General features: G+C 50.2%; 1 protein-coding gene and 1 non-coding gene across 3 annotated transcripts in view; both read left to right on the top strand.

Annotated features, from left to right (window-relative positions):
• Nucleotides 1-2,865: 2,865 nt before the first annotated feature.
• Nucleotides 2,866-2,947, top strand: TRNAL-AAG (transfer RNA leucine (anticodon AAG)). The gene has a single exon. It is a non-coding gene; the product is annotated as a tRNA-Leu (tRNA).
• Nucleotides 2,948-3,112: 165 nt separating this feature from the next.
• Nucleotides 3,113-21,747, top strand: part of POLR3E (RNA polymerase III subunit E) — a 32,807-nt gene continuing 14,172 nt past the window's right edge. The window contains exons 1-11 of one of the 2 annotated variants that reach the window (XM_055409654.2): nt 3,113-3,261; nt 9,147-9,220; nt 10,716-10,766; nt 14,945-15,022; nt 15,728-15,843; nt 16,276-16,358; nt 19,344-19,451; nt 19,779-19,828; nt 20,119-20,238; nt 21,340-21,425; nt 21,673-21,717. In XM_055409654.2, the coding sequence (XP_055265629.2) occupies nt 9,185-9,220; nt 10,716-10,766; nt 14,945-15,022; nt 15,728-15,843; nt 16,276-16,358; nt 19,344-19,451; nt 19,779-19,828; nt 20,119-20,238; nt 21,340-21,425; nt 21,673-21,717 (773 nt within the window). In that variant the 5' untranslated portion in view covers nt 3,113-3,261; nt 9,147-9,184. The remainder of the gene's footprint in view (nt 3,262-9,146; nt 9,221-10,715; nt 10,767-14,944; nt 15,023-15,727; nt 15,844-16,275; nt 16,359-19,343; nt 19,452-19,778; nt 19,829-20,118; nt 20,239-21,339; nt 21,426-21,672; nt 21,718-21,747) is intronic. The other variant, XM_055409656.2, reaches the window with a different exon arrangement.

Below are 21,747 nucleotides of genomic sequence, written 5' to 3'. Positions count from 1 at the left end.
CCCCACCTCTGGCATTACATCCCACCCCAACCCACACAAGGGTGACCATTCTTCTGACTTCTATTCTGGTAGAGACATTTTATAGGACAAGAGAATGATTATACAATCATTGTCAGATTCAGGAGGACGGGGCGGGGATGTTTCATTAAAGTTCACTACTCTCTTGAATGGCAAACAGTCAACTGGTGGATGGGTAGAAAACTCGTTTCCCAGAACAAATTTTAATGCTAGTAAATTTCATAAGAAAAATGGTTAAGTATTTTATTGGGAATGATAATTTCTTTCCAGAAGGAGGTTCATGCAGTGGGGTTTGCTCTCAAACCGGGTTTGGGATGAATTTCCTTTTGCAGGGGCAAGGGAGTGAAGACTGCAGGGGATCCAGGACTAAGCCCCCATGTCCATGCCCGCTGCCCCCAGCCGAGGGGCTATGATCTAGAGACAGACACCCTTTACTTGACAGTTTCTAGACTGGGGGTGGGGGCCAGAGGCAATGTTTCATCTGTGGTGCTTGCCCTCTGTCCCGTCCTGCTGCTACTGCTAAGTCACTTCAGTCGTGTCCGACTCTGCGTGACCCCATAGACGGAAGCCCACCAGGCTCCCCCGTCCCTGGGATTCTCCAGGCAAGAACACTGGAGTGGGTTGCCATTTCCTTCTCCCGTCCACCCCCTGCTATTTAGCCAAGGGACAGAGCAGACATGCCAAAGGACAGTTGGGGTTTAGCCCTTTCCTCTCTCCCCTTACATAAAGTTGCTGGGACCCAGAAGGTCCCGAGTTCTGGTGCAGCATTCTGCTTCTCTTGCTTATTAGTTTCACATCTGACAGTCACAAGACAGCTGTGTGATGGCACTGCAGGTCTGCAAGAAACACCCAAAGGAGGCCCTGGGCTCTGCCTTCCAGGATCACCTGGCATTCCTATTAGGCATCTTGTTTAGTAAATATTGATAGGGACAGATGTGAATTGCTGCAGAATGTTCTGGTAGATATAATTTACCTCTGTTTGAGCCCTTTCCACACTGGGGGGGGCGGTGCTCATTTGTTAAAGTTAACAGATAACCCTAGCTTTAGCAGAAAAGAGGAATTTATTACAATGATAAAGGGATGTCTGCAAGAATGTGAATGCCACCGGGCCCTGGAAAAGTCTTAAGCTGGGGGCCACAACAACATCAGAATTTCTCTGTGACTCTCTACTCTTCCTCTCACTTTATCATTATTTTTCCATTCACTGGTTTTCTCTTCTTCTCCAGTCCATCTCACAGAATCTGGCCACCCCAAATCCCAGTTCAGTCAGTCGGTCTCAGAGACTGACCCCAACACTTAGTACAGTCATAATAACAAATCAGGAACTCACCATGTCTCGTGATTGGTCTGACCTCCGTCCTGTGTTTACCATAGAGCCCACTGGCCACTGTGAGGGGAAGGTGACTGCCAGAGAGCCACTCTCTGGGCTGGTCAGGCAATTACTAGAAAAGTAGAATTAGGCAGAGATTCCAGCAATTATTCTTCATGATGGGGATATTTCCTTTTGCAAAATCCAGCACATAACTCACAAACAAATACAGTTCCTCCTGGTACTAAAACACCATGAGCAGGTCAATGTTTCTATTGACTGCAAGGACTATTCCTCACTTGGTTTTGATCCTCTCACAATGCCTGGCTGAGATAGATGGCTGCTTCTGTATTTATTAAAGATTGCTTTAAAAGTAGCAGACTCTCCCAGTACAATGAAAATCTTTGTAGGTCAATACTTATTTTAAAGATAAATGGAGAAAAACAAATGCATTAAAGAGGAATTGAAGAGACAGAGGAATATGGAATGCCCAAATATCAGGGTGTGTGCCAACTGGATATTAACCAGAAACTTGAATAAAACAATATAAACCACTTAAATGTCCATCTTCATAGCATGGAATAAATTAGCTCCATATGTATCACAATAAATAAAAAGTGTAATATTGGAGTAGAAAAGCAAGTTGCAGAATAATATTGGTATACTGTAGAAAGGATTATGTAAATAAAAGCAAGATCACACTATACATTTTTAATGGATTTTTAAAAGGATCACATTCACACTTTTAATAAAAAGCATATACATAAGAAAAGAATTGGAAGTAAAATGCCACGATATTACGTAGTGGGAATATGGATGATTTTTTTTTGTACTTTTTCTATATTTTAAAATATCTACATATATATCAATATGGATAGATACTAAAAAAACATAGGTGAAAAAAGTCAGTTGCAATAAATACTACTAGTATGATGAATATTTATATTTATGTAAAATCCATAACAATAAAAACAAAACACCTATTTCTATGGATATATCTATCCATAAATATTCACATAAATTCACAATAGAAGATCCAGAAGGATATGCAGTATAATAAGCTGTATAATGGTTACCTCTGCAGAAGGGACTTAGATACCAAAGGTAAAAGAACATTAGTACTTTATCTACAAAGTTTTCATATTTTGCAATAATTCACATATTATCTGTGTAACTAAAAATTCAAACACATAATTTTAGAGAAAACTGCCTACACCAGTCCACGGGTTTGGCTTTCGGAACCCCTGGTGCGGGTTACTGCTGAAATCCATCATTTACTCCGGTGTGGGTAAACCTGCTTAACGTGTTAAACGTCCTACTCAGAAAACAGATTCTTACACTGCTTTTCGTTCTAAGACCTGTTTGGAAGAAGTGTGGGTCTAACTATTGGAGCAAATATTTTCTTTTTAGTAGCCGACACGTTCTAAAATAGTTTTGTAGGGATGAAGTAAAACATAAATCAAACAAAGAAACAGAAATGAAGTGTACTTGCATGTAAATGTATTAAATAGCTTCCTGGAAAACCCAAGTAGCAACTGGGTAGCGTGGCCGAGCGGTCTAAGGCGCTGGATTAAGGCTCCAGTCTCTTCGGGGGCGTGGGTTCGAATCCCACCGCTGCCAGAGTCAGTGTTTTGCCCTTCGCTGACTGTTTTCAGCTGTTTTGCGCCTGCATCAGCGCCCCCTGCTGCCAGGCCAGGGCAGGCCGCCCGCATGAATGGAGCGGCGGAGGGGGCGGGTCCGCGCGCGCCGGGGCGGGGCATTGTGGGTAAAAGGAAGCGCTAGGGCCCGCCCCGCTCGCTCCCCCCACGTGTCCGCCCGAGTTTCTCCACCGGCAACATGGCCGCTGCCTGAGAGGAGAGTCTGGCCCCTGCCGCCTCTGCAGCCCGCGGGTACCTGGGCCGTTGCTGCCGCCCGCGCGCGGGCCCCGCGGAGAGGTGAGTGCCGGCCGTCTCGGCAGGGCCCCCCGGGGCTGGAGCCGGGCCGTACTCACGAGGTGGGCCTGGGCGGGGCTGCTGAGTAGGCCGGGAGGCCCGCGCCGCGCGGTGCCCAGGGGCCGGGGGCCTCTTGGGACTCCGGCGGGAAGGCCGGGCAGCCCGCCCCAGGAGACGCGGGCCGGCCGCAGGCTCCGACCTCGCCTCGGCCCGGCAGTCGGTGACGCCGAGGCCGAGGCTACCGGCGGTGACTCAGGGTCCCTTCGCCTTGCCCCACCCGGCTCCGGCGGGCCTCCTGCGGGAGCACCTGTCCGAAGGCAGCCGGTGTCCTGCCGGCGTGGCGGCTCGTGGCGGTGGCTGCGTGGTGGGCGTGAGAAGGGGGCCTGACCACCCGCGAGGGAGGCGAAACCCATTGGACAGGGTGGCGCGGGGCAGGCGGCCCGCCCCGATGGGCAGGGGGAGGGTGTCCGGGGTCCCCTCCTCGCCGCCGAACCGGATCAGCTCGCGTCCGGCTAGGCCTGGAATTCTCCATTCATTTATTCCAGCCACCCTTCAGTGCTAATTGGGAGCCAGCGACGTGCGGCCGATGGGGCCCTGAAGGTTTGATCAGACGAGGTGTCAGTAAGCACGTCAAGTAAACCAGTAAATAGAAAAGCTCGTTTTGTTGTTTTAGCTTTAGAATCATTGGGGGGCAGAAAAAGGAGATCTTAAAGCAGTTGTCACAGTTTTCTTCATCTGTGAATTGGGGATAAGAGGATTCCCCCACCTCCTAGGGTTGTGATGAGGGCTAAATAGGGTAAGACGGGAGAAGCTCCAGGTTGCAGCATTTGTTTCGTGGCTATATCTCCTCCCCTTTTATATTGGAAGAAAACGTTGTGTCGATTAAGTAACAAATCTTCCGAGGCATTACGTTTCTACTTTACTTAGTCTTCACAGTTGTTTGAGGTCGGTACTTTTGTTTATCCCCATTTTTTGGGTGAAAATAGTGAATATGAAACTGCTAGACGGGCTAGGGGTACCAACGGCGGACCTGGGATTTGAACCTATGCAGTTTCACTCCAGAATCCAGGCTTTTACCCACTACGCCATCCTGCCTACCACTAAGGAATATAGCAGCACAGTCGTTAAGAATGAGAATAAGGCTATTTGACATCAGCTAGACCTAGGTTTGTGGCTTAGCTCTGCCTTTCTCTGGCACTGTGACCTTGGGTAAGTTACTCTCAGAACTTGAGTTTCCTCTTTTGTTAATTGGGGATGGTATCAATACATCCTTACTTATAGAGCTGCTGAACAGATTACATGAGGATGAATATATTAAGTCCTTAGAGAAGGGAGGGTCTTATGAGTTAAGAATTAATTCTTTTTGCCTCTGGGGCACCTCTCCCTTTCATTGAGGTGGAAACTGAAATGACTCAAAAAGGGGACATGCCTTGTTGAAGAGGAACACAGCCAATAAGAATCCAGACTTCGAGACTGTTTATCCTGGGCCCCTTACCCCTTAATTCAGTTTTGTGTTGTCTCTCTCCTTCCAGTAGCTGGAGACTGTTTTTCTGTTTGCCTCTGTTTTTCTGATTGGCTTACAGGTTAGATTCCTGCGTGACCCAGCTATGGCTTTCAGGCATCTCTTCTGCTCTGGACCCTCCCTGAGATTTTACCTTGTCCCCTTACCATTTGTTGAACAGCCCCCTGGTGCGGATGTTTTCTGTGCCCAGTGCCTTAGAGCCACTGCCATAGAGTACCTTTGTGGTCAGAGGAAACCCTGATGAGGTCAAGGTGGTCACTGCTGCCTTGTAGGGGTGGCCTGGAAGTACAGACCACACCCCTCTCTTCAAGGATCCAGAAGGCCCAAACCCTAAGGCCACACTAGTCTCTGGATGGGGCTGAGTTAGGATCACTGGGTAAAGGGTCTGTCACTGCCTGATCTCATGCACTCATTTAGTTATTCTTTGTGCTATATTAAGTGTTTGCTTCATTGTTCTAGATATTGGGAGAAGAGCATGAAGTTTTTAAAAAGATAATAATGCCCATATCAACTCCACAGAGTAAATTAAATCATCCCTGAGCATACATTGTAGTGCAGAAGACAGACAACACATAAGCAAATAGACTGACTAGGTAGTTCCAGGTTATGATAAGAACCATGAAAGAAAGAAAACAGGGATTTGGTAGTGACTGGAACCGGGTGAGGGGTGGGGGGGCCTTTAAGGTGAATGGTCAGGGAAACTTATTGTTCCTGGAGCGGGTGGGGATGGTGATACCTAATGAATAGGAGCCAGCCTTTTTTGAAAAGACCTGAGGAAAATAAATGATGTGCAAATTTCCTGAGACTGGCTGGGGCTTAGCTTGTTGGAGGCCCAGCAAGATCATATGGGACCCTGGGGCCCTGGAAAGGAATTTGGATTTTATTCTATGTGACAGTTGAAGAATTTTGAGTGGGGGGATGATAGCTTTCCTTCCAAGGAACAAGGGTCTTCAAATTTCATGGCTGTAGTCACCATCCTCAGTGATTTTGGAGCCCAAGAAAAGAAAATCTGTCACTGCTTCCATTTTTTCACCTTCTATTTGCCAGGAAGTGATGGGACCAGATGCCATGATCATTTCTTGAATATTAAGTTTTAAGCCAACTTTTTCACTCTTTCACCCTCATCAAGAAAGAAGCTCGTTAGTTCCTTTTCACTTTCTGCCATTAGCGTGGTATCATCTGCATATCTGAAGCTGTACTATTTCTGCCTGCAGCCTTGATTCCAGCTTGTGATTCATCCAGCCTGGCATTTTGTGTTATGTACTCTGCATAGAAGTTAAATAAATAGAGTGACAGTATACAGCCTTGACGTACTCCTTTCCCAATTTGGAACCAGTCAGTTGTTCCTTGTGAGGTTCTAACTGTTGCTTCTTGTTCTGCATACAGGCTTCTCAGGAGACAGGTAAGGTGGTCTGGTATTTCCATCTCTAAGAATTTTCCACAGTTAGTTGTGATCCACACAATCAAAGGCTTTAGTGTAGTTAATGAAGCAGAAGTAGATGTTTTGCTGGAATTCCCTTGCTTTCTCTATTATCCAACGGATGTTGGCAGTTTGGCTCTGGTTGCTGTTCTGGGGGTACAGCAAGGGACACAATAGATGAAAATCTCTGCCTTTGTATAGTTTACCACTGAGTGGCAGTGGGGGTGGGGATGGATGATAAACACAAAGCTGTAAACTGTCACGTGGTGATCCAGGCTGTGGAGAAAACCAGAGAGGGAAGGAACTGGCTGGGAGGGTATTGTGGTTTTAATTGGGTGGGCAGGGAAAGCCTCAGCGATGAGGTGGAATCTGAGCAAAAACTTGAAAGAGGTGAAGGAGCGAGCTGGGAGCTTATGGGGGCCAGTGGAGCAGGGATGGAGACCCGGAGGTGGGATTGGGGAAGGGAGGGAAACCTGTGGAAAATGAGGTCTGAAAGGAAGAGGGTCGGGGAGGGGTTGTTTAGGGCCTCACATGGGATGGAAACGATGCTGGCTTTTATTTCTGGTGATATGGGGAGACTTTTAAGGGGGAGGAGTGATGTGATCGCTAGCTATGGGTTCAAGGTGGAAGCAGGGAGGCCAGTTAGGAGGCTGCTGCTCTAAGGCGGGCAGGAGATGGAAGTGGCAGTGGGAGTGGCCAGATTCTTGACATACTTTGAAGGTAGAACTTACAGGATTTGCTGGTGTGGGATGAGAGGAAGAGAAACATCGAGGATGATGCCAGTGCTTTGGCCTAACCCTTGTCAGTGTCTGGAATGTGTATCTGGAATAAACAAGATGACTTTGCATGGTGGCTCGGACAGGGGCCTAGATGCCGTTGAATCCTGTGCTGAAAGTATGTATGCTCTTTTAAATATTAAACCATTCCAATGTTAAGCAGATTAGACAAAAATTGAGCTGGGCTTAACAAAAGGAGAGGTCTGGGAAAGGCTGAGATCAGAGGCTGCCCAGGTTCCCTATTTATTTATTTTGGTCTACCCTAGGTCTTTGTTGCTGCCTGCGGGCTTTGTCTAGTTGGGGCTAGTGGAAGCTGCTTTCCAGTTGCAATGCATGAGTGAGGCCTCTCTAGCAGAGCGCCAGCTCTAGGGTATGTGGGTTTCAGTAGTTTGCGGTGTTTGGGCTCAGCAGGTGTGGTGCTCAGGCTCAGCTGCCTCTTGGCACGTGGGACCTTAATGCCCAGAACAGGGATGGAACTCATGTCCCCTGCCTTGGCAGGCAGTTTCCTAACCATTGGACCACCAGGAAAGTCTGCCTAGATGCCTTTCTAACTGTGAGCATCTCCTCCCTTTAGGAATATGAAGTTGAATTATAGTCAGACCTCCACGTTCCTGGATTCAGCTAAACTCAGCAACTACATTTGCCTTGCCCCTGGCAACTATTTATATAGTATTTACATTGTATTTTTTACTATTTACATAACATTTACATTGTATTAGGTATTATAAGTAACCTAGAGTTGATTTCAGAGAAGGCAGTGGCACCCCACTCCAGTACTCTTGCCTGGAAAATCCCATGGACGGAGGAGCCTGGTAGGCTGCAGTCCATGGGGTTGCTAGGAGTCGGACAGAACTGAGCAACTTCAGTTTCACTTTTCACTTTCATGCATTGGAGAAGGAAATGGCAACCCACTCCAGTGTTCTTGCCTGGAGAATCCCAGGGATGGGAGCCTAGTGGGATGCCGTCTGTGGGGTTGCACAGAGTCGGACACGACTGAAGCGACTTAGCAGCAGCAGCAAAGGTGATTTAGAGCTTCCCTGGTGGCTCAGCTGGTAAAGAATGCACCTGTCATGCGGGAGAGCTGGGTTCAGTCCCTGGATTGGGAAGATCCCCTGTAAGAGGGCATGGCAACCCACTGCTATATTCTTGCCTGGAGAATCCCCATAGACAGAGGAGCCTGGTGGGCTGCAGTCCATGGGGTCTCAGAGTCGGACACGACTGAGCGAGTAAGCTCAGAGATGATATTCCCCCAGTGTCCCCCCCACCCCTTTCCCAGCCGATACTGAGGACAGTGTACTTGCCCTCTGCCATGGAGACCTGCCTGCTCTCCTCCAGGGACCTGAAGTGCTTCCTGTTGCCTGGACTCCCTCTTCCCCTCTGCTGTCCTGGCTTGTCCAAATCCTTCTGTCCTTCAAGACCCAGCCCAAACTCCCCTTCCCTCCCCTGAACTCCCGAACTATAGCTGAGACCTGAAGTCGGATGGTGGTGGTGTCTTATTGGTCCTCTTGCTTCCTGTGTGGCTTTGGTAAAACACAAAATAGTGTCTGAGTTCCAGTCTCCTTGTTATTAAACAGGGACAGGTGAGAGAAGAGTGTGTATGAGAAGAAGGTCATTTTGAGACATACACACACAGAAAATCACAGAAAGGAGGTCATCTCACTTGGGGTTGGGTTTAAAGTCAGCTTAAAAATCAGCTATCAGAGACGTAGTCACTCTGGGATCCGGGCCTTGGGACTGTCTGCTCTTCCTGCTGCACATCGGGCTCTCCTCTAAAGGTTCCCCACGACACCTGATTACTTTCCAAGGTTTTCTTCATGACTGTGGACCAGCCAGCCACTATCCTCCTGCCTGGTGGTGAATTCTTCTTTGTCAGTGGTCAGAAAACCCCTGAGGCTAGTCATTTATTCTTTCCCATGGGTGTAACTCACATGTGATGTCTTGGGTCCACCTGTTTGCACCCACTGCTTAGTGGTTTCTGCCTGCTTTTTGATTGATGGGGTATATCAGCAAAAATGATGTGGGCTGTCCACTTTTGACTCCATGAGAGATATAGGAATAAGATCTGTTTCTGATTGCCTCAGGCTTCTTCCTCCCGGAGCAGGACTCGTTACAGAATGGGTGTCCAGTTGTGTTGGTTGAATGACTGACAGGCCTCTTGCTATCCTTGCAGATCGAGTCCGAGGACCACGTGGCTGGCTCCCCCCTAGTATGGCCAATGAAGAGGATGACCCAGTCGTACAGGAGGTAACTGCCAGGGCGGGGACCCTTCCATCCATGCTCAGGCCAGCCAAGGACCTGTTGACTTCCTCTCTACCTGGAACCCTCTTCCTCCTACCTGCCTGGCTGACCCCCTCACTTCCTTTAGGTGTCTGATCTAGCATCACCTTGTCAGAGAGGATTCCCTGACCAGCCTGCCTCACGTGAGGTTCTTGTGCACGCCCTCCCTAGCCCTTTACTTTGGCCATGCCTTGCGTTTGGCCACAGCACTTCTCAGCCCCTACACATAAGTCTTCTTCCGCTAGAGTGTAAACCTCTTCAGGGCAGGGATTTTGTTCTGTTTACCACTGTGTCTACAAAGCCAAGTTCAGTGTCTGGCAACTAATACTCAGTGACTATTGAATGCATGGACTTACCCAGATTCGGTCATTTAGCAGTTATTCACTGAATCCATTATGTGCTGGGGGCTATGACAGCAGTGAGCCAGGCAGTGCTCCCTCCTGTGGGAAACTTAGGGTCTGTAAGACTGATAAGGAAGGGGTGGTTCCAGAGTCAGCCCAGACTAAGACACATCCAAAGCCACTGGCCTTTGCACACGCTGTTTCCTCCTCGTGTGCCTCCCCATGCCTGATGAGCCTTCTCTCATCCTTAAGGCCTGGAGGTGGGAGAGACCACAGTTCACAGGAAGAGCTAGGAAGCAGGAAGGTAAACTGCAAGGTGCAGCAGGGGAAATAAGGGTTGAAAAGAAAGTAGGGCCAGTCAGACCACCTTCAGTTCAGTTCAGTTCAGTCTCTCAGTCGTGTCCGACTCTCCGCAACCCCATGAATCACAGCACGCCAGGCCTCCCTGTCCATCACCAACTCCCGGAGTTCACTCAAACTCATGTCCACAGAGTCGGCGATGCCATCCAGCCATCTCATTCTCTGTCGTCCCCGTCTCCTCCCGCCCCCAACCTTTCCCAGCATCAGAGTCTTTTCCAGGGAGTCAGCTCTTCACATGAGGTGGCCAAAGTATTGGAGTTTCAGCTTTAGCATCAGTCCTTCCAATGAACACCCAGGATTGATCTCCCTTAGAATGGACTAGTTGGATCTCCTTGCAGTATAAGGAACTCTCAATAGTCTTTTCCAACACCACAGTTCAAAAGCATCAATTCTTTGGCGATCAGCTTTCTGACCACCTTAAGACAGATCAACCCAGGACGGGAGGTGGAGGGCACAGGGAGGAGGCCCCCCACCCAACCCCTTCCTTATCAGAAAAGCGTTTAATTGGTCCCTCTAGATGCATCTGATCTGGGCACCCTCAGGGAGTGCATTTTTACTGGGTATAGTGAGCCTGGGCGGAGGACATACCTGGGTTGGAGATTTGGTTCCCTTTGTTTTTAGCATCAGTTGAGCTATTTCGTCTTCCCCCAGACTGCCTCAGAGCCACTGTCCCTGAAATCTGAGGAGTAAGCATGTGCCCGGGGCAGGTTGGGCACTGAGTTCTGTCTCCCAGTTAAGTCGTCTTCTTCTCTTGTTCCCAGATCGACGTGTACTTGGCCAAAAGTCTGGCAGAGAAGCTCTATCTGTTTCAGGTAATTATGAGACATAAAGGTAAGGGGGCCGGGGGAGACACAGTGATAGACAAGGAACAATGTGAAACCTCCAGTTGCTTAGAATTCTTGGCACAGAGGGTGTGCTAAGACAGTCTCTGTGCTTTCATGGATGGTCAGTTCAGTTCAGTCATTCATTCGTGTCCGACTCTGCAACCCCATGAATCACAGCACGCCAGGCTTCCGTGTCCATCACCAACTCCCGGAGTTCACTCAAACTCATGTCCATTGAGTCGGTGATGCCATCCAGCCATCTCATTCTCTGTCGTCCCCTTTTCTTCCCGCCCCCGATCCCTCCCAGCATCAGAGTCTTTTCCAGTGAGTCAACTCATTGCATGAGGTGCCCAAAGTATTGGAGTTTCAGCTTTAGCATCAATCCTTCCAATCAACACCCAGATGGGTCAGTAGTAGTCTCTAATTTCAAAGATGGGAAAACCAAGACAACAGTGTATTGGATGAAGCTTAGGCCGTGGGGACAGTCTGCTAGCAGTGAGGCTCGGTTGTGAGTCCTTGGACAAGTTCCTTAAAAAAAATGCCTGTGCCTCAGTTTCTTCAATTGCACTCTGGTGATGGTAATAATACCTGCCTGATCAGGTCCTCATGGGAATCAAGTGTGTCCTTATTAAAATGTTTAGAACACTGCCTGGCACAATATTAGCACCGCGAATGATGGCTGCCGCTGTAGTTGAGACTCAGGGAAGGGCTTTCTGCGGCAGCTCCAGGGCAGCATCAGCCAACTCCTTCCCCTCTTTGCTGGGCCAGTAGTTTTTTATTTGCTTGTGCCAGGTCTTAGTTGGGGAATGGGGATCTAGTTCCCAGACCAGGTATCGAACCCTGTACCCTCTATACTGGAAATGTAGAGTCTTAACCACTGGACCACCAGGGGAGTCCCTGGGCCAATAGTTTAATCCTGGTCACTCCTCCTTGTAACCCTAGACTGTCTGCAGTGGTTATTATTGTAATTTAATAACAGCTTAACTGAGATCTGATTCACACCCATGCAATTCCCCCATTTAAGTGTAAATGCAATGAATTTTAGTCTGTTCAGAGTTGTACCACCAACACCAGTCTATTTTAGGAAGTGTTTGTCAGTCCTCAGTTCAGTTCAGTTCAGTCGTGTCCGACTCTCCGCGACCCCATGAATCACAGCACGCCAGGCCTCCCTGTCCATTACCAACTCCCGGAGTACACTCAAACTCATGTCCACAGAGTCGGTGATGCCATCCAGCTTGTCATTCCTAGGCAACCATTAACCTATTTTCTGTCTATAGATTTGCCTTTTGTGGACATTTCATATAGATGGAGTCAAGTAATATGTGGCCTTTGTGCCTGGCTCCTTTGTTTAGTGAGATATTTTCAGGATTCTCTTGTTAAAATGTGTATGAGTACCTCATTTCTTTTTATGGATGAACATACCCCATTGTATGGACGTGTATACCACATTTTATTTCTCCATGCATCAGCTGATGAGTATCTGGCTTGTTGTCGTTGTAAGGCTGGACCCGGGTGGCCCTCTTGGCTTCTCCTTCTCCTCTTCCCTTTTGCGGGAAAAAGCCCTGCCGGACTCTGACTACTGTGCTCTATTCTCTCATTCCCTCCCCCACTGCTGGAATGTCCTTGATGTATCGGTTCCTGGTAGAAATCAACCCTCTCCTAACCTCTTGTCCAGAAACAGCATTCTGCCCAGAAACAGCAAGAACTATTCCGCTGTATCAGCACAACCTTGAGCAGATCGGGCAACCAGCCCAGTCTTGCCCCTGGCTAACTGACCGATGAGGGACCACCATTCCAAACCTTGCCTAAAGTTAATATAAGTTGCCTCTTGCCTTTGTTGTGCGGACTTCCTCAACCTCGCTCTGTTGGGTCCTAGAATCCTGCCGGGGGGTGCCTAGCCATTAAAGCCTGTTATTATCTATTTGGCGTGTGGGTTCTTTTATTTAACATCATTGGGCCGTTTTGACCTTACAGTCGTGTTTTGGCTATTATGCATAATGCTGCTATGAACATTCCTGTCCCAGGTGTTTGTGTCGAGAGGTTTTCATTTGTCTTGAAGTTGCTGGAACCTGTGGAAGCTATGTTTAATATTTTGAGGAAATTTATATTCCCAGCAATAAGATTATTAAGTATTGGGTTGGTCAAAAAATTCATTCGGGTTTTCCCCATAAAGTCTTATGGAAAAACCCAAACGAACTTTTTGGCCAACCCAGTGTTTTCGTCCCCGTGTTGCATGTGAGAAAAAGGCCCAGGGAGGCTAGGAACGGGGCCTGGGACGGGGCAGCAGCTCCCTCCTCGCACACGCCGCTGTGCTGGGAAGAGACCTGGTGTTGGGCCTGTGGGGCCGGGGGATGTCCGGGGCCTATGTCCGGGGCCTCTGTGCCTGCTTTCTCCACTGACTGCAGAGTGATGGACTAGGTGGAGTGACAGTTCATGGCGCGCCAGGCCCCGTGCTGGGCTTTGGCTTCATTTGCCTTACTCCCTGTTCCTAGTGGTCCTGGGAGGCAAGCAGCTTGCCTGAGCGCGCGAGGAGCAAGTGGCAGACTGAGGACTGTCTGATTCCAGATCCGCTCCTTCCCCACCACCCTTCCCAGCGGTCACAAGTCACAGGGCTGCCCTGGAATTTTGCAGACCGGGGCCCTCCTGGCTGTCATGGGCGAGTCTGTCCCAGCTCCAGGCCCAGTCCAGATCAGTTGTGTTCCAGGCTGCTCCTGGACCTGAGCTCCAGCCCAGGAAGCAGGGAGGAGTCACTCTATTGCTATTTAAGAGAGCTTTTATGGAACAGCCATTTCCTTGGGCTAGAATATAACTAACTGATCTCAGGTGGCCTCCGAAGGAGGATTTACTTGACACAGTGCCACACCTCTGCCAGGCTCCTTCTGGAGGCTGTTGTGCTTCTCACAACGTTGGCCACAGTCTTTTGAGAGTGAGTCCAAACCGTGAGTCATCCATCCCCCCAGTGTTGTACATACAGCATGGGAGAAAAAAGGAAAAGTCGGTCTGTGAGGAAGGATGTTCCCACGGCCTTCTTTGTTCAGAGCAAAAGAAGCGATCTGAGAGCAGAACACTCATGTGTTATGCAAAATAACTTCATACCTGCTGACACGGGGGCCCAGAGAGGCCTCTCTGAGCAGGTCAGTTGGCAGACAGCTCCCTTCCAACTTTATGGAAAAGCCCACACATCAGCTTGCAGCCTGTAAAGAATCTGCCTGCAAGACAGGAGACCCCGGTTCGATTCCTGAGTCAGGAAGATCCCCTGGTGAAGGAAATGGCAACCCACTCCAGTATTCTTGCTGGAGAATCCCATGACAGAGGAGCCTAGCAGGCTCCCGTCCATGGGGTTGCAAGAGTTGGACATGACTCAGCGACTAACCCACCACCACCACCACCGCGCATCAGCAGAAGGAGAGAGAATGGGATAGTGATTCCCATAGATCTGTTGACTGGGAAAAAAAAGCACAACTTAACAGTTGAGTGAGAGTTATATTTGATTCAGCAGATGTACTGAAGAGGAAAGCCCAGAGATAGCCTCTCAGACAGCCCTGCGGGACCGTTCTGAAGAGATGAGGGAGGAGAGGATAGACAGGAGTTTCTGCAGACAAACAGCTTCTCTGTGTGTGGGAAGTGGGAACATCCTGGGCTCTTTGAAGTCGGTCCTTTGTTATGCACCCTAACTGTCAGGCACCCTGTTTTCTCTTAGGGTGCCCTGTAGGTGGAGTGGCTGCAGTGGCAGAGGGTTTGAAGGCCACAGCATCCTTTGTGGCAGGTGCTTCAGCAGCCAGCAGCTTTTGTTTTCCTTCTTTGCTTCCTGTGGTCTCATTTTACTTGTCATTCTCCACCTGGGTGGCCTGAAAATAAGCAGTTAAGACTCTGGACCCTTACTTTTGACTCCCATAGCATTGTGCTGGGTTCCTCGGGGCCATAGGGCCATGCATGCTGGGGCCTGTTGGGGTTCCTAATGCTTGGGCACGTCCCTTGGATGTGTGAAAGTGGCTCTTTGGAAGGAGGCCATATGGAGCCAGTGACAAGGGATGCAGGAGACCAGTGGGGGCCTCCTGTTTGGGGCGGGAGTGGAGAGTAGCTATTGATTCTTGGCCAGTGCCCCTAGAGCCCAGCTCTGGGCAGAACTGGGCAGGGTGGACTGACGGCTCCCTTCCCTTCCCCAGTACCCAGTGCGTCCAGCCTCGATGACATATGATGACATTCCACACCTCTCAGCCAAGATCAAGCCCAAGCAGCAGAAGGTGGGACTGGACTCCTGGGTGGAGGTGGAGGGACGGGAGAGGTGACAGAGTGGGAGCTGAAAGAAGCCCAGAGGAGTGATTGGAGAGTGAAGAAGAAAACCAGCAACTTGCAGGGCCTGAGAGCTGCAGAATGAAACTTCTAGAAAGAAAGGGGTTGGGTAGCTCTAGAGAGCCCAGGCAGGAGTGAGGCCTGAGGTGAATTAGAACACGGGATGGGGTGAACTCAAGTTCACAGGACAGGGCCAGTGTGAAGAGGGCCCAGTATGGGGACCCTCGTGCCTCTCAGGGCTGGGGTGACAGGGACCAGGAGACTGGCCTGTCCTCAGGCAGCTGCAGCTCTAAGCCCTGTTGTCATGTAAAAAGCTATTGCCAATTCTGACATTTGAAAGGAAGTTGGAAATAAGGAAAAGAGAAAAGCTCTTGATTTTTAAATGTGGGTACCTAATGTAGACTTTGGGGAGTGGAATGTGGCGGCAGGCAAAACTACATGAACCCCCTCCAAAAAAAGCACTCAGGCCCTTCTCTTGGAATTTGGGTTTGTAGCCTTTGTGTGGACTGAAGTCCAGGGGCCTTTCGGGAGGGATGGTGTCAGTCCTGCTTCTGGCAGAGATTGGGCTTAGGAGGTGGGTGTGGTGGGACTGGGGTGTCCCCTGAGGGCTGTGCCTCGGGGTCCTCATAGCTGGTGGGGGTGCTTGGTGCCTCCAGGTAGAGCTTGAGATGGCCATCGACACGCTGAATCCCAACTATTGCCGCAGCAAAGGGGAGCAGATCGCGCTGAACGTGGATGGGGCCTGCGCTGATGAGACCAGCACGTATTCCTCGTGAGTGCCCCGGGCGCTGAGGGCGTCGAGCTTCGCTTTCTTCAAATAGAGCCTTCCACAGCCCTCAGCGACACAGAGGCCCTTGCCCCACAGCTGGGCTTCCCACCAGTTGCTCATCTTTGCGTGACTGGGCCTGGCACGGACTCGTCCCCAGGGAAATCGTCTTCCCTCCTGAGATGGCTCCTCTGACCAAGTTCTAACTGGGCCGAGAGGAAAGCTGGCCCCTTGATGGGAGAGGGAGCTCCCATCTACTGCGTGTCTCTTGGGCCGCAATTGAGTTTCCTCATCCCAGCACCCCTCCTGCAGCACGCGTGGCCTTGGTCTCTGGCTGTTGGTCTCTGGAGTCTTTGGTGTTGGGGTGGAGGGGGCTGTGCCTACAGGCCCAGGCCTGAGCTCCCTTCCCCTTGACCTCCGTTCTCCCTGTGTTTCCAGGAAGCTGATGGACAAACAGACGTTTTGCTCTTCCCAGACCACCAGTAACACGTCCCGTTACGCTGCAGCGCTCTACAGGCAAGGTACCCATTCCGGGCACTCTGGGTTGCCATGGGGGCTGAGTGGGTGGGAGGGAAGCAGGATGAGGGCTGGGGCCAGGAGAGGACACCGCAAAGGCTGCATCTGAAAGGTTGTTGCTGAGCCGTGAAAGATGCCGGGATTCTTGGCCTCCAGAGGAGAGGAATTCAATCAGGGGTCAGTGACGAGGCTTGATCGCTCAGGACTTTTGTGTAATAAAGTTTTACTAAAGTATAAAAGAGATAGAGAAAGCTTCTGACATAGACATCAGAAGGGGGCAGAAAGAGTGCTCCCCTGCTAGTCTTCAGCCAGATGTTATACCGCTACAGGCTGCTAATTAGAGAAAGGGAATATCTCAGAACTCAGACTGGCACCAGGCAACATGCATTTTGAGATAACACGGGCACAAGGTGTGTCACCCTGGGCCATAAAACATTGACATGAATCTTGAAGAAAGACAGGTTTCCAAGTAAATATATAGTCTCATTAACATAGATTAGGAGAACAGTGTATGAGTAAAACATACTGGTTTGTTGAGTCCTTGCCAACTCTGAGTCTTAATGCAAACCATCTTGAGGAAAGACAGAGTCTAGGGTAAATACATAGTTCATTAACATAGCTTAAGACAAACATTTCCATAAGAAAAACGCGTTGGTTAGCTCAAGGTTTGAGAAAACTTAAGTTCAGGTGGAATCCGGTGTCATTATGGCAACACAGAATTTTAAGAGAAACCTTTTAAATTTGTATAGAGAAGGGAAAAAAAATCTCTGACACTTGTAGTTTATTTCCTCTTGCTGCTTAAGAGAGAGAGGAAAAAACGTCTGACACTTGCAGCCTGTTTCCTCCATTTGGAGACCCGTGTTCTTGCCTGGAGAATCCCAGGGACGGGGGAGCCTGGTGGGCTGCCATCTATGGGGTCACACAGAGTCGGACACGACTGAAGTGACTTAGCAGCAGCAGCCTTCCTGCCTGTTACCCTCTCACCCACAGAGGCCAGACAGGCTGTCAGGGGACTGGGGTTTGGCCACCTCCAAGGACTTTTACAGATCCTGCCAGACCTGATGGGGTGGGGCTCCAAGGTCATCATCTTCCTGGGACACAGACATACACACAGCATAACCTTTGAGGCAGGAGTAGAATTTTATCTTAAATACAAGGTATTTATGACCCAGCAATTCCATTCCTAGAAAGCATCTATGCAAGAGAAATGAAACATCGCCACACAAAAACTTGTGGATAGGTGTTCACAGCAGCATTTATTCACGGTAGGGAAAAATGGAAATAATCCACATGTCCATCAGCTGATGCATGGATTACAAAATATGGTATAGCCATACATTTGAATATTATTTAGCTATAATAAGGAAAGAAGTACTGATACATGCTTCAGCATGCATGAGCCTTGAAAACACTAAGCTAAATGAAAGAAGCCAGACACAAAGGACCACACATTACATGATTCCATGCTTATGAAATGTCCAGGACAGGCAAACCCATGGAGACAGAAGGTGTCAGTAGATTATTGGTTCCCAGAGGCTGGGAAGAGTGGAATGGGAACAGGGTTTCTTTTGGGGGTGCTGAAAATGTTCTAAAGTTGATTATGGTACTGGATGTGTTGCTTTGTGAATATGTTAAAGCACATTGAATTGTATGCTTGAGATGGGTGAATTGTACGGTATGTGAGTTATCTCAGTAAAGCTGTTCAAACGTGCAAGCTTACTATAAGCATTTAGAGTTTATAAAGCAATAAAGAAATTTGAACACTTAGGTGATAAACTGGGATAGAATAAAAGTAATATCAAATAGCTATACTCTTCTGATTTGAGCTCATATCTCAAGGATATAGTTCTTTAAAGCCACATTCCTTTTTTTTTTTTTTTAATTTATTTGGCTGTGCTGGGTCTTAGTTGTGTGCGGCATGTGGGAGCTAGTTCCCCTACTAGGGATTGAACCCAGGGCCCCTGCCTTGGGAACACGGAGTCTTAACCGCTGGGCTGCCAGGGACGTCTTTAAAGCCAGATTCCTTCCTCTGCTAGTTATGTATTTACTCTTCATCTCGAGCACTCTGCTCCCTCTGGTGTCCCAGAGAACCTCCACAGAGCCTCGTGTCTGTCTGATTTCTTTCAAGCCTACATTGACTTGATTGAAACTGATTATCTTTGCACCGCCTCCCAGTGCACAGGTCTGAGGCCCAAGAAAAAGTTCGGATCTGTGTCAGAGACATGTAGACACTCTTCTACCCGGCTCCGCCAGGCCTCTCTCCAGCCCCGTTTGTAGGAGCCAGGTTTTTTTTTTCCTTTTGTTTGTGAGCTGCGCTGGGTCTTTGCTGCTGCTTGGGCTTTTCTCTAGTTGCAGCACACAGGCTTCTCATTACAGCAGCCTCTCTAGAGCGCAGACTCAGTAGTTGTGTCACACAGGCTTAGTTGCCCTGTGGCATGTGGGATCTTCCCAGACCAGGGAGCGAGCCTGTTACCTCTGCATTGGCAGGTGGGATTTTATCTTCTGTGCCACCAGGGGACCCCTATACTAGCCAGCTTCTTAATAGGGTGGGTGGGATTTGACAGGGAGACAGGTTGGAGGATGTGGGGTTAGGGAGGCAGTGAGGGTGGTCTGGCAGAGGCCTGGGTGGGGGCCAGGGATAGTGGGGTGTGTTTGCTGAGTCACCATTGGGGCCAGAACAAGCAATTTGCAGGGAGGGGAGTGGGTTCCGGGTTCGAGAGGCCCTTGAATGTTTGTGGAGGAGGGTTTGCAGGTAAGCCTTAAGAAAGCAACTTTGAACAAGAGTCTGCGTTCACGTCTTGATCTGGTTTATTTGCTTGCAGTGTCCAACAGAGCCAGATTGGGTTGCAAATAGCTGTCAGTTGGAGGCAGTTGGACAGTGAGCTGAGGCCTTTCAGGGAATCTGGGGCCCTTGGTGACTCCCGTGAGCCCAGCTGGGTGGGTCAGCCTCAGCTCCTAGCGTCAGGTCCAAGCCCTTCTTCCTCTGCCAGGTGAGCTCCACCTGACACCTTTACATGGCATCCTGCAGCTGCGGCCCAGCTTCTCCTACCTGGATAAGGCAGATGCCAAGCACCGTGAGAGGGAGGCAGCCAATGAGGGTGAGCTCGGGACCCCCAGCCCTGCGTCTCTCATACATGTTAGTGGGCGAGGTCAGTCGTGGGAAAAGTACTAAAGGGCTGTATTACAGGATCCTTAGCAGCATCCCTGGCCTCTACCCTCTGATGCCGGTAGCACCTGCCCCCACGATTCTGACCACCAAAAATGTCTCTGAATTTCCAAGAGTCTCCTGGGGAAATTGAAAACCACTGACTTAGGCAGCTACCTCTGTCTGGGAGGAGAATTCAGACACTACTGCTTGAGGCCTGCCTGGTGGGTGGGGTGGAGAGCCTCCGCAGAGGCTACGAGCGGTGCCTTTTCTTTTGCAGCGGGAGACTCTTCCCAGGACGAAGCAGAGGAAGACGTGAAGCAGATCACGGTGAGCCCAGGCCCTTAGAGCGCACCGGGAGGCGGCGGGGCCAGCTTTGTACTCAGCTGTCTGGAGGCAGCAAGGGTGGGCGGGTCTGCATGGAGCATAGGCTCTGGGGGTGAAACAGAAAGCGTCCATCCCTTAGAACCTTCTTGCTGGACTACTGGAGGGGTAGTCTGCCGGGCATGAGGTGGGTGGGAGTGGGAAATGCCCCAGATGCCAGGTCCTCTGGCCTCCAGGTGGGCCCTGGACGACGGCCTGGAAATGCCCCAGGCCTGAGGTCCTGACCCCAACCCCAGGTGCGGTTCTCCCGGCCTGAGTCGGAGCAGGCCCGCCAGCGCCGCGTGCAGTCCTACGAGTTCCTGCAGAAGAAGCATGCCGAGGAGCCCTGGGTCCACCTGCACTACTACGGCCTGAGGGTGAGCTGGGGTCCCTGGGCAGCGTGGACACTGGCCTCGGTGGGCTCCTGGGGAGGAGCCCAGGGCCCGGGAGTGTTGCCTGGTGGCCTCGTTGTCTCCCTGCCCCTTTATTTGAGACTGAGCTGTAGCCACTTGGCAGTGCCTCAGGGGGAGGTTAGGTTCTGGGGCCGTTTGCCCTGCGTTCCCGCCTTCCTGCCTGTGTGCGCCCCCGGGGAGTGAGTGACTGTGTCACTGGTGGAGGTGGTGCCCCTGGGCTCCTGCTGACTGTGAGCATCTTGTTGGGCTCAGTGAGGCTGGTGTTTGGTTACACACGTTTATGCATCGTGGGCCCTGAATGAAGGCCAGACACTCCATCAGGAGCTCCGTGGAGAATCAGCTATCTGTCCCATGGCTGAGTTCGCTGTGCACCTCACCCGCCAAGGGTGATTTTTATTGTACTTGACTTAGAGCCCAGTCCTTGAAACTATATTGAGTAAGGGAAGCAATTGAATATTAGCTCACAAAGACACCATAGGCTCCGTCTCCCCAACATTTTTGTCAAGGTGGAGCAACTTCTGGAACCTTCCTGAAAGAAGTTTTTGTGTTGACAGAGCCTTAGACTTTGGGTCAGTCAGACTTCCAAAAGCTCTCCTGTTTTCTAATGTGTAACCTTTGGCAAGTTACTGAATCTCTCTGAACCTCAGTTTCCTTATCTATAAAATGGGAATAATAATAATGGTACCTAACTTGATGTTATTCTGGGGATGGGATGAGTTGGGGTATGTATGCAGCATAGGAACAGAGCCTGGTGCATACATGGTAGGTGCTCAGTGAACACTAGCTGTTATTCTTATCATTGCTGTCTGTGTTCCTGTATCAGACAGGGCCCTGAGGCACAGGTGCGCTGGGACTGTGCAGTCACAAAGGCAGGAAGGGATGTGGTTGAGGTCGCATGCAGAGGCCTTGAATGCTCTGCTCAGGAAGTTGGGATGGTTCCGTGGCTGGCCTTGGAGCCAGACAGTGGGTGGCTGGAGCAGAAGGTGATGCAGGGTTGAGAACCGGTTGCAGGGGGAAGCCTGGAATGTTGGCTCAGGTTCCTGACTCCCTGTTCCTCCCCCACAGGACAGTCGCTCTGAGCACGAGCGCCAGTACCTGCTGTGCCAGGGCTCCAGTGGGGTTGAGAACACGGAGCTTGTCAAGTCCCCCAGGTGAGATCAGCCATGGCAGGGCTGTGGAGGGCTGCTGAGCCTGACACTGGCAATGGGAGCATCCTTCTCTCATGGGTTCTGTCTTGAGCCTGTGGCCCCTTCTATAACATGCCGGGGAGACGTGGAGGGGTCCATCATCCTCTGGAGAGGGCCAGGAGGGGGTGTGGGACTTTGGGGGGCTGGCTTGGATACAACCTGGGGAAGGACAGAGCCCTGTGAGCTGCTGACCTGTTCTCTCCCCCAACAGTGAGTACCTCATGATGCTGATGCCCCCCAGCCAGGAGGAGGAGAAGTGAGTAGAGGGGCTGGACGCCTTTCCCCA

The sequence above is a fragment of the Moschus berezovskii genome, chromosome 27 (assembly GCF_049115385.1).
Source record: "Moschus berezovskii isolate FMDL1 chromosome 27, NW_MosBer_1.0, whole genome shotgun sequence".
Taxonomy (NCBI): domain Eukaryota; kingdom Metazoa; phylum Chordata; class Mammalia; order Artiodactyla; family Moschidae; genus Moschus; species Moschus berezovskii.
Note: the sequence above shows the minus strand (reverse complement) of the source record. Positions and strands in the feature narration are given on the sequence as shown.